We start from the raw sequence: 12,387 nt of genomic DNA, 5'->3' as shown, positions 1-12,387 counted from the left end.
ATCTCACGGGACCTTGCAACAACCCTCCAAGTAAGGCGCTGTTGGTCCCATTTTACAACTGAGGAAACTGAGACTCAGAAAAGTGAAGCAACTTGGCAAATAGAACACAAGTGGTAAACCCATAATGCAAAGCAAGGCAGTCTGACTTGGTCCAATTGGTTCAAGTAAGCCCCACAAGGAGGGAGGCTCCATTATTCACCAACAAAAACAGGACTTCTCACATAGAAGGCGAACAGGAATGAACAAATGACTCCAAGAGCTGCTGAAGTATGCATTACCCTGTCTCCTAAAGGTCCCTGTACTTTTCCTGGGAGTCTTTTTATCAAAGTTTGAATGTGGCCTCAGATATTTAAGAACCATTGTAATTGTAGAATGGGGATGGGAAGAGGTGATTTCCTCTAGTTCCTTAAGTCTATAATAGTGGATGAGATCTAACTAAATATTGATTGTAGGTTTCAAGAAAATGGCTTAAATATTCAACCCATGTGTTTCATTAAATAAAGTGTAACAATGTGTGGCAAATTATTCAAAAATCATCAACTTCCTTTTACATCTAAGGATAAAGGGAATTTATTCTGATTACAATATTTTGCATAAATTCACTTTCAAAATTGAGTTTGATTCTGCTTTGGTTTTCTGTGTCAGTTTTTAAAAATTTTGACACTTTTGTTTTAAGACAGGGTAATTACTGACCTTAGGATATGTTCTCTTCCTGTTGTACTTTTGATTATGTCTTTGTTAATACCATTGTTTATATTGCTCCTCTTTTACTTTTACTATTTTATCTTTTTATTTATGTATTTTGCTGTCTCAAAGTTAATCCCAGCTATTATTTCATCTGTGGCGATCTACTTCCTTCTTTTGATGCTAAAAGGCACAACTAATCATTCTAGATGGGTGTAGACTAAGGAAGACCTAATTTATGGTTTTATTTTCACCATACAAGTATTTCCTTTTATCACTAACACCATAGACTCTAAAAACAGCACAGTTTCTAACTTATAGCTACTAGTGTGTGTCACATAAACAATAATAAATACTAATAAATGCTTATTATTATGCTTGTTTAATGATCACTTTGGAAAACAGTCGAGTTTCATACTTTTAACTTTGTGTTGCAAAGCAGACAAAACTCCTCTTTTGTTTTTTCTTTCAAATCTCCAAGAGTGGTCATTTTGGTTTGGGCAAATTTTGTTTTCGATTTTAATACGAAAATTACAAGTATGTTTGTCTATATACACATGCATAAATAATATATATATATACATATATATACGTATATATGTATATATATTTATATATATAATAGGTTTGTCCTACCCTATGAGACATCATACCTGGTGACAGTCCTACCCTATATGGACACGAGTATCTCCAAATAATAGAAAATGTGAAGCATACTTTGCTTCCTTCTACATTTGAATTTTGATTTCTTTCCTCAAATGCAGAACGCTTTCTTTAAACCCCTTCATAGTTCAGATGATTTAGAATATTCTTTATTACATGACAGACTATTTCTGTAATGCTGGGGCCCCAACAAGTCAGGTCAGCCTGATAGATATTTCTGTGACCAATTTCCCCTTCTCCTCCCGTTGATCTGAAATCTTCGCATGATTTTGACCAAGGCATAAGGGTCAGGGGCTCATATTTATCTTTTAAGGAAAACACTGGCAAAAAGGAAGGGAATGAAAATTAGTCAGCTTCCTGCTGTGTCAGAAGTCCTGTCCTTCGAATGCTGCATGAGCAATCTTTTAGTAAATGAATACTTCAGCTCAGCTCCATTGCCTCTTTCAGAGTTTCCTTCTGGCTTTTGGAGATCAAAAATACCAAAATAATGTAAAGCATGCTAAAAAAATGATTTCAGAAATTTCAAAAGGAAAACTAGCTTATTTCCAGCTGCCAGCTAAATCTAGTGCCACTATAATTGGAAGTTATTCCCTAGCAACTTCAAGCGTTGATAAGAATTCACATTGATAATAAGTGTCTAAAGTAGAGGCCTCTCAAATGGTTAGGAGGTGGAAATCACACTATTTTATAAAATAGACCTATGTACATTTTATGTAAACTTATTTTAATTTGAGAAATTTGCATTTCTTTTTAATTTTTTAAAAATACAGGAGTACCAAAAACATACACCTGCATAACCACTTAAATTAACAGTTACTAATATTTTGTCATATTTACTTCATCTCATTTTTATTAATAAAAGAAATAAAACATTACTGTACTGTTGAAGTGTTTTGGTACTACTTACCCCTCATACATTGTACCATCACTACGCTAGTGGCAACCACTGTCACAAATTAAGTTTGTGCTATTCCAGTTCACTTTTATAGTATTATAAGCACATATATGAGACCAGGTTTTGCATAAAATTTTAAGATTTCAGGTAGGGAAATGGCTTTGCCTTTCAGACACAAAATCTCAGTCTCGTTCTCATAACTTCTTTTGCCAACCCAGTTGCCATCTAATTATTTCAAATTGTTTAAATGAGCTGAAGCCCTTCACCTTTAAGTGGGACTTTTGCTTACTAAAGGAAGCATGTTTGTCCTCAGTGCAGGAACATGCTGAATGGAGGCAAAAGCGCCAGTATGTCATCTTTGTAAGTGATAAGAGGAGAGGGGGTGGCGTTCAGAGATCATGTTTCAAGTCCAGCCCTGGTTTTTATGTGTGTGGGAATGGACGCAAAGGAAAACACGGCTGAAGTGGTTTGTGGCTCTTCCTGTAGAACCTGTTCATGTCCAGGGTGAGTGAACCCCGGGAGAAATGGCTCCCTTGGACCGCCTCCGGTGAATTGGTGCCTGGATTCAAAGCCACTTACTTCCCAGGAAGTATCTGAACCCACACTGTACCCCCTTTTAAAAATGAGTTTCTCTTCTGGGAAAATCTGCCAATGAGAAATTTGCTCTCCTCCCACTGATCGGAGGAAGGAGCTGAGCTGGGAGGTGTCACTCAATTAGAGTTGCTGATGTCAGTCAGTAGTTGTGTGTGTCAGCCGTGGGAGGCTAGTTTGTGAAACTGAGTTACACCTAAGTGTCTTAGGAAACTCAGTTCACAACTCCCCGGTGCTGCTGTTTTGGAGAGGGAGGTAGAAAGAACCTCAGGATTTCCCATTTTTGGAACCTCTGGATTAAAAGAAATGAAAGCCTCCAGTCTACGGACATTTTAGGAAATCGGTATGTAGCTTTAAGCTTTCACTAATAACTTTCAACCTGGGTGAGTGTTGTAGTTACAGATGACGGCATGTTCAAACCTCGAGAGGAGGGCTGTGCTCTCAGTGTGTGCTGCTTCATTGCACTATGTTTGGGCTGGGAGTCTAGTTTGGACACTTTTTTCTCCTGACTGTGTACAGAGGACCCTTAAATTCATGCTGTTCCTTTATATGAGATTTACGTGTACGTGAAAAACCTTGGTTCTGTACTTCAGGAAGTGGCTTTGCTGATAGTGCAGTGCAGAGAAGTTACTACTTAGATAATTAAAATGCTCTTTCAAGATTCTTTGAACAAAATTTTAAAAATCCAGCCAAAGCCTAATAATGAAACAAAACTGCTGTGCTATTATTTCCCTCATCATGAAGACTAGTGACAGAGAAGAGCAATTCAGTTATAAGGTCCATGTTTAGAGACAAGATGAGGCCCAGGCTAGCACAAGGTCTAACTCAGGAGCCAGAAAATACAGCAGGGCACACTCAGTTCTGTGAATGAGCTGTTTTTTACAAAGGATGTGGTTTGCAAAAGAATAGTGCTAGTAAAGTTTGTTTCTCCCAACAAACTGGCCCATAGCATTGAATGCAGCATAGAATGTCAGCAGTGGGAATATGGAAGTGAGTTCTGTTTCCAGAAGCTGGAGGCTCCAGCTCAGAAACGAAGAGGGCAGCTCCAGCATTCCCCACCCCCACCCACCCCTGTCCAATTACTGGAGATAGATTTCTGTTGCATTTAGGAAAACACTGGTAGGCGGGGAAACTGGAATGGAGAATCACCCCTGCTTGGGGTTCCGGTTTACTTTCACTTTGCGTTCTTTTGAAATTTAATCTGTGGTCTTACTGCAACATCTCTTTGAATATCTTTCCATTTAAGTGTGAAGTTAGCATCTTTGATCAGAAGGCATGTGCTTCCTGGAATCTACAAGGATGTCCTTACTAACTCTTTTATTAAGTTGAGTCAGAGGAAAACTGGCACACATGTACCCCACAGTTTGCCTAGCTTTATTGTTCAAGGAAGATTTTTTGGTGAGATGAAGATTACTGTCAGAAGAAAAGATACCATGGTTTCGACTTTTCATTGGTTTGTGAGAAGACTGCATCACGTGTTTCTACTTAATCTTAGTGTACCTTCACAATTATTTGACAATTATGCTGATTTCTAGATTTAGTAAAAGTTAGCATGAATTAAAGCTGTGTGGCTTTTGTGTTTTCTTAATTTTTTAGCTATTCCAATGGAAACAGCTGGAGAACTTATATTTCCGTGAGAAAAAATTTGCTGTTGAAGTTCATGACCCACGGAGGTGAGAATCACAGCCTTTTCTCTATATGGTCCTGGTGACTGTATGAACATGGTGGTGTGAACATTCATGTGGAGTTTTTGCATGGACACATGTTTTCATTTCTGTTGTGTGTATACCTAGGAGTGGAACTGCTGGGTGAGGTGGTAACTCTAATCTTTGGAGAGGCTGCCAGATGGTTTACCAAAGCAGCCATACCAGTTTACCACCTGCATTCCCACCAACAATGTATATGGTTCCATTTTCTCCACATCCTCCCAAACACTTGTTGTTTTTAGTTGAGTTTTGGTTTTTTGTGTTTGTTTCTTTGTTTGTTTGTTTGTTTTTTAATAGCCATCCCAGTGATGTGAAGTGGTAGCTCATTCTGGTTTTGATTTGCATTTCCCTCATGACTGATGATGGCTGAGCATCTTTTCATGTACTCATTGGCCATTTGTATATCTTTTTAGAGAAATGTTTATTCACATCCTTTGCTCATTTTAAAGTATGGTATTCCTGATCACTAAAAAAAAAAAAAAAAAAAAAAAAAAAAAACACAGTTGCCAAGATAGCAACATTAATTAAAGTCAGGATTGTAGTTTCTCGAAACTCTTCAGAGGAATTTTTTATCAGTCCTGAGTGGTTGCTTTTCAGATACATCTATGGATGTTTGGAGTTCAGAGGGATGGGAGAAACAGCTGTGACAAAAAGAGGACCTGAATTCCTACAAAGAACATTGGTCCCTTTGTCCCTCCCCCTACACAGTACCTGCCCCCCCCCAACGCTCTCAGCCCCCCACTCCCGTAGCCCCTTCTGTCTTTCACCCTATTCTCTTTTTATCTGGTTTATGCATGAGCAGTGCTCTGGACCAGGTTTGGACTTGCATATTTTCAGACAATGTTATTATGTTCATCCTCTGATAATGTCTGAGCCAGACAAGTCTATCTAGATCTAAGATGCCCTTTCTCCTTGAGGAAGGTGCTGATCCCACAAGTCTTTGTCTTTAAAATATTCCCACATTTATTCCCAACCTCCTGTGATGGTTTTAACTGAGTGTTTTTGTACAGCCTCTAATTTGACTAATTCTTATGTGCCTTTGAGTGTGTGTATGCGTTTTTTAATATACTAGTTTTACAGAAAGATATTACCTAGTTGTGACTGGTTTTGTCATAAAAGTAGAAAATCAGAACCCGGTCAGCCCAAGAGTGTGGCAGCAGAAAAACAATTAAGAAGATGCTTCATTACAACATTACTGATTGGGTACATTTTGTGCTGTGCTGGGGCCAGAGGCAAATAATTGGAGTGGTTTCCTTAATCTTTCAGGATTTCGGTGTCAAGAAGAACCTTTGGGCAAAGTGGCCTCTTTGTGCAAACCTGGTATGCAAACTCTTCTCTCATCAAGTCCATCTGGGTAATGGCAATTAGTCAGCACCAGTTTTACTTGGACCGGAAGCAAAGCAAAGTAAGTGACTAGAAGAGTTTATAGGGATAAACGGCTGTGCCTCGTTTGCTTTCTGTTCAAAAGATAAGCATTCTCAGAAAAGATGCAAGCACATGGGTTTTTGTTCCTTTCGTTTTTGGGGGGTTTTTTTGTTTGTTTTTTTAACTTTACTGCCAACTAGCAAAACTATAGTTTGTCTTACATTAAAAAAATGGGCAATATATAACTTGATTCAAAAATTGTAAGATTTGCCAACTTTGTGGCATGTACGTGTGTGAACACTGGTGACATTTTAAAGTTAACGATTGAACTATACCATGAGAAAGAAACATCCACAGTTATTAATACATTTTAACTACAAAGCTTAAGTCTTGTACTTTTTTTCTGAAGAGTGTCACTTTAGCGTATGTATAAAAATTCTAAATTGTCCTCCATATTGACATTTTTATTCTATAGTAATGTAATCGTTTTATTAATTTGAAATAGGTTTAATTGAGTTAATCCCATAACAATGTTGTATACCTTTTAGGCAAAAATTCCTTCAGCCAGAAGTTTAGACGATATAGCAATGGATTTGACAGAGATGGGAACTCCAAGGATCTCTAAACTGGTGACTCTGGAAGCCAAAAGTCAGTGTGTCATGGCCAGCAACGGCAGTTTAATCTCCTCAGGTAACATTCTGCGATCAGAGAGTGCAAGCAACCTTTAGTTTATTTTACTTTTTTGTTGTAAACCACTTTTTCAAATTTTGGTGTGTTTTTTTTCATTTATTTGTAAACCACTTTAAAATGCATCTTCTAACTCATTCTTTTGGGAACAAATAAGCATATAAAAATTTACGGTATGCAGCTGTTTTGAATAAGATCTTAAAAAATATAAACTAGTTTCAAAAAGAATATAAACTTAAATTATAAATAGTCAATTTGTATAAGTAACATTAGATGCAAAGATAGTGAGTGCCTGCGGTAGTAGCTTGAAAGGACATTTTCTCCCCATAAATTGCATCAGCTTCTTCCCCCAATATTTAGCTTTTGACATAGACAGTTGTCTAATTCTCCATTTAATACAAAGTCAAACATGACTACAAGCTTTGAATGTTCCCCCCTCTCCACTCCCCTACACCATTGCTGTCCCAAGCCCTTCTATAAAAATTCTGCACTCTTTTATCACTACGTTTATGTAACTTCACTAAAATGAATTTTCCCATTTAAATCCTACTGTCAACTTGTGAACCTAAAGCACAGAACGTTCCTTTGCCTTGCTTGTTTGCTTTCTAAAGATCGTGCCAACGACTATCTCAAGGAACGTCTAACCGTCTCACCTGCTGAGAAAAATTAAATTTTTCCTTGGGTGTCTCTGAAACATTGAACACTTTATCACTGCCTCTAAAATGACTAAGCCAAAATGCAATAGGCGCATTTTATTACCAGGCTGTGTTTGAAGCCCAGAAGCATGAGAAAATGTTCTCCAGTTTCCTTTTATTATGTTCAGAAACAAGGAAAAAAGAAATAAACTACTATTTAATAGCAGGTTTGGCTTAAAAATCCTTTGTCCTTCCAAAAGGAAGGAAGCATTCCTTGTATAAACCTTCCCTGCCCCACCTGCCAATCCTCCCAGGTTCTCAAGACTCAGAAGTTAGTGAGGAACAAAAGAGAGAGAAAATCCTTGAACTCAAGAAGAAGGAAAAGCTGTTGCAAGAAAAACTCCTGAAAAAAGTCGAAGAACTTAAGAAGATCTGTTTGCGGGAGGCTGTGAGTGTCTTCTGCTTTTGGGGGTCTCTTCACATTGTGTTTGACAACCCTGGACAGTGTCAATTATCCCCCTCTCGATTCTGTTCTGTTCTACAGGAGCTCACAGGCAAAATGCCAAAGGAGTATCCATTGAACATAGGCGAGAAACCTCCTCAGGTCAGAAGGCGTGTGGGGACTGCTTTCAAATTAGATGACAACTTGCTGCCAAGTGAAGAGGTATGAGCACCAGCTCCCAGAAAAGCTGTTGTGTGTGGTTGACTTGTTCCTTTGGTTTTTGAGTCACTGCTGTCCATTTTTATCTCACCAGTTGAAAGTGATAATGTAGACCAAATTGAATTCTTTCTTTTATGTACAGTTCAATTAAAATTGAGTTATTTCTCATTACGTTACTTCCCCAAACATAGAGAGCATTGAACGAACTCCAATTATTTATAAATTCTTACATTATAAGAATTAAAAACTCTGATATTAGACTCTTCCACTTAAATCTAAGTAGTTGCCTTTGCAAATAGTTTACTCTCTTTGAAGTCTCATTTCTCGTGTCTCAGTTTCCTCATCTACAAAATGGGGGTGCAGTGATTGTTTCCCCCTGAGGGACAGAAGATTATTCAATGAGATGATACATGTACAGCACTAGGGTATAATAAAGTTAAAAGATTTCTTAGCCAATGTAGAACGTACTTTCTCATTTGCATGTCATCAGACAGTGTGACCCTACTCGTGTTTCTTGTAGAAATTTAACCCTGTTGGCTTTAGAAAATGGTAGCAGTTTCCATCAGTAATAGATTGAGTGAGCTTTGCAATTTCTTGAGTGCTCACTATATTCCCAGCTCTGAACTAAGCAATGCACATATGTTATCTCATTTCATCTTCACCACACTTGAGTAAGGTAGACAGATGTTATCTCCATTTTACAAATGAGAAAAAAACCTGCATCATTAAAAAATTAAGCAGCGTGTTTGGGGGTTATGCAGCCAGGAACCATCAGAAAGAGGAATCAAACCCAAATTTATCTGTCTCTAAAGCTATGCATCTGAATATAATAACATTCTGCGTCTATGAATCTTGGGCTAAGAATCCCATCTTGAAAAATAGGATCTTTACCCAACCAAACTGAATGAATGAAAGGCTGTTCCCTTCTTTGAAAAGGAAAGAGGTCTAGACTAATGGGAAGTTTAAGTAAATAGATTAGAGAGGTCTTGTCTTCTAGGAAAGTGTTTGAGGATACCTACGCAGTAAGACTTAGGAAGATTTTATTCTCAAAGAGCATCTGATTTGAGAATGCACAAGAAGTTTGATTTATTTATCCAGTGCATGTGAGAATGACTGTATGTGTCCATAAAAATAAAACAATATCATTGTATAAATGCAGGATCCTGCTTTGCAAGAACTGGAGAGCAATTTCCTAATACAGCAAAAGCTGGTGGAAGCTGCAAAGAAACTTGCCAGTGAGCCAGACCTTTGTAAAACCGTGAAGAAAAAACGAAAGCAAGATTACACGGATGCAGTGAAAAAGCTTCAGGAGATTGAAAATGCAATAAATGAATACCGAATTAGATGTGGAAAGAAACCCAGCCAGAAAGGGACAGTGATTTTACCAGGTTAGTAACAAGTAGTTTTTTGAGTCATGTAGTCCAGACTCTTGATGGTATATAGCATTTCCAAACCAGTACATTTGGTGAGAGACTCAAGAACAGGATTAAAAGTAACTTTCTTAGGATAAAAATGGTTTGGAATTTTAGTCTTGTAGTATGTAAACTTGGTTTTCAGTGACATTCTCACTATTGTAATAATACGATCCTACTGCATTGATTTAATTTTCAGGATGAAAGGGCTTTAGAACAACATTGGTTCATAATAATACAGATTCACATTTAACTGGCCTGATGTCATTGCAAGAAATATATTTGACAACACAGAGTATTAAGAGAGCTGGGCCCTACCCAGGAGTTTCCCAAAGGTTTTTCATGCAGCAAGCCATACAGTTTTTTAAAGACTTAGTCAACTTATGTGGACATAAAAGAACTCTTATAATTACTGTCATCTGTGGAGGCTATTTAAAGATACAGGCAAAATGTTCATGATATAATGTGAAATGCAGAAAGGCAGGATGCAAAATTGTCACTACTACTTGATCCCAGCATTGTATAAATACGTACACATAAAGACTGCTTGGGAAATATTTTAAAATACTAATAGTTGTGGAATTTCAAGTAACTTAATTTTCTTCTTAATACCCTTCTGTATATTTTCAAAATTCTCAACATTATGTATCTAAGACTTTCATATTCAGAAGAAAAGTAAACCAAAAAATTTCATTTAAGTAGATTTCAAGTCCAGTTGTCCTTACATATTTATTAGCACAGTTTTTACCTTGATAATTGGTTGAAATATAATTATATTTCTTGGATTCCACGACTTTTTTCACATTTAAATATTTGTGAAATTGGGATAATTCTTAAGATGTTGGCAGTCTTTTTTTCTTTTTTTACTGGTACATAAAATAATTGTATATCTTAGATTTGACAAATATGGTAACTAGGTTTAAAGTCTAGTTGGGTTCAGGGCATGCGATTTTGAAATCAGAGATAAGGCTTTTGGAACGTGAAGGCACAGACATGCACACACAAGTGTTAGTCAGCTGCAGCTGGAGCATTGAGGATGGCTTTGACTCTGGATGCCAAATCCAGCTGGCCTTGGTGGTGGTTATATTCTGTACTCACAGAGATGGGTGATTAGCTGTGCACTTAACTTTCATAGCCATTTGTTGTGGCCCATTCATCCCCAAACTGTGCAAGATTCAAATGTTCTCCTCTACAGTGACTGACATTTGGGCAGCAGATGGTGCCAATGGTTGAGCATTTATACTGGGTAGATTTTGTTTTTTAAGTGTGTCTGACAGCTGACTATACTGGCACCTTGCCTTCAAGCTCTGCTGTGTGTCCAATTAAGAGCTAGTCGGCCTGGCTCCGACAGAGATTAACATTTGAGATGAGATGGGGGAGAACCCCTTCATAATGGCTTTGAAGCTTACATCGAGGTGAGGTGTCGTATTTGCCTGTAACCTGGCCAATACTTGACACTGAATAAGGAATGGTTTGCCAAAACAGATCAGCGTATCTGTTCTGTCTCTTTTGGCTCAATACATGTTTTTAACCCTTGGTGGGCACCAGTAATACCGAGGGCCCTATAGGCCTTTCCAACCACCAGCATTCTTTCTCCAGTACAGTGTCTAGCCAACAAAAGTAACAAGTATAGCTAATGTCTTTTGAGCATTTGTCCTGTGCCAGGAGCTGGGCTAAAGGCTTTACATCCATTCTTTCATTTAATGTTCACCTCAACACTATTCCCTAGGTACTGTTCTTATCCCCATTTTCAAGGAGACAACCGATGCTCAGAGAAATTAAGTAATTTACCAAGATTTGAACCCATGTGTGTCTAATTCAGTGGTTCTCAACCAGGGGCAGTTCTACTCCCCAGGAACATTTGGCAAGATCCACAGACATTTCTGACTGTCAAAACTGCAGGTCGGGGTGCTGTCGACATCCAGTGGGTGGAGGCTGGGGGTCCTGCAGTGCGAGAGACAGCACCTCCCGACAGAGAATCATCCATTCCAAGTGTCAGTAGTGCCACCCACGGCTCAAAACTGTGAACACGGATGCACCACAAAGTGTCCACACTCTATTATGGAAAGGCCCCTTTCTTCAGGAGAGGGATCTAAAAATAAGTTATACTAACAGCAGATTCTCCAGTTTTAGTATATGTGCTGCCGAAGCGAGCACGGCAGATTCTCAAATGAGGAGGGTTCGAGTGTATTTTACATAACATTTAGCATTTATGATACGAATGGCATGGTTGTTCTTTCCAGTCTGTTGGTTGTAAACACTCAATGTATAGGGTAAAGTTTTCATCCCATGTAGAATCTAGATTGAAAACTAGTTGAAAACCAAAACTCCCTTGAAGTCTGTTCCATTTTAAGAAATAGTCCAATGTAATATTTATACAGTATGTAAGATGTTTCTATCTTCAATAGTAAATGAGTCCATTCTTCTAATAGTCAATTATTCTTAACGTACTGTAATTACATTTATCTAAATCAGATGTACTTCATTAGGATTGCTTCGTTAATTCACTATAGGTGTATAAATGCACAATTATACTAAAGTTAGTAATTCTAATCCACAGAAGACATAATCCCATCAGAGAGCAGCTCTTTGTCCGACACTACCACCTATGATGATTGTAAGTAGCTCCCCTTTTTTGGTTTAAAATATTATATGTTTTGAAATATTAAGATAATTTTTTTAATTAACTAAAGCCTATTTGTTATTCCTTAAGGAAAAGTAAAGTCAACTAACTTATATTTATGCAAAAAGGTTGGGAAAGAGAAATTACAATTAACTTCTTCGCTGGTTAGCATTAAATACAGTACCATACAAATCACATAACTTTGGGGATCAGAATACCGTAACATGAGTAAGTGAGTTTCTCGATAAGGATTTGTAAGCCTCTGTGGGATTTTTAAAAACTTTTTATCAGAGTAATTACAGACTCACAGGGGATTGTATAAATAATACAAAGAGTCCTTCATCTGGCTTTTCCAATGGTGACGTTTTATATATTTGGAAACTAGGAAATTATAGTGTAGACTATGATTTTCACTGTATTCTGGATAACAGGGAATTTATTTTCTTTTCCTTAGGAAGAAATACA

At 37.6% G+C, this 12,387-nt stretch overlaps 1 protein-coding gene across 10 annotated transcripts in view; it reads left to right on the top strand.

Annotated features, from left to right (window-relative positions):
• FRMD4B (FERM domain containing 4B) overlaps positions 1 to 12,387 on the top strand; it is a 382,714-nt gene that overhangs the window by 350,430 nt on the left and 19,897 nt on the right. For all 10 annotated transcript variants that reach the window (XM_019711733.3, XM_019711729.3, XM_019711732.3 and 7 more), the window contains 7 exons: positions 4,430 to 4,506; positions 5,806 to 5,944; positions 6,453 to 6,594; positions 7,541 to 7,674; positions 7,771 to 7,890; positions 9,047 to 9,275; positions 11,860 to 11,916. In XM_019711733.3, coding sequence (XP_019567292.3) covers positions 4,430 to 4,506; positions 5,806 to 5,944; positions 6,453 to 6,594; positions 7,541 to 7,674; positions 7,771 to 7,890; positions 9,047 to 9,275; positions 11,860 to 11,916 — 898 coding nt within the window. The remainder of the gene's footprint in view (positions 1 to 4,429; positions 4,507 to 5,805; positions 5,945 to 6,452; positions 6,595 to 7,540; positions 7,675 to 7,770; positions 7,891 to 9,046; positions 9,276 to 11,859; positions 11,917 to 12,387) is intronic.

This window comes from Rhinolophus sinicus, chromosome 5, assembly GCF_057876585.1.
Source record: "Rhinolophus sinicus isolate RSI-liver-muscle chromosome 5, RSI-T2T, whole genome shotgun sequence".
Taxonomy (NCBI): Eukaryota; Metazoa; Chordata; class Mammalia; order Chiroptera; family Rhinolophidae; genus Rhinolophus; species Rhinolophus sinicus.
The sequence above is the reverse complement of the archived record's forward strand: the minus strand, read 5'-3'. Positions and strand labels throughout refer to the sequence as shown.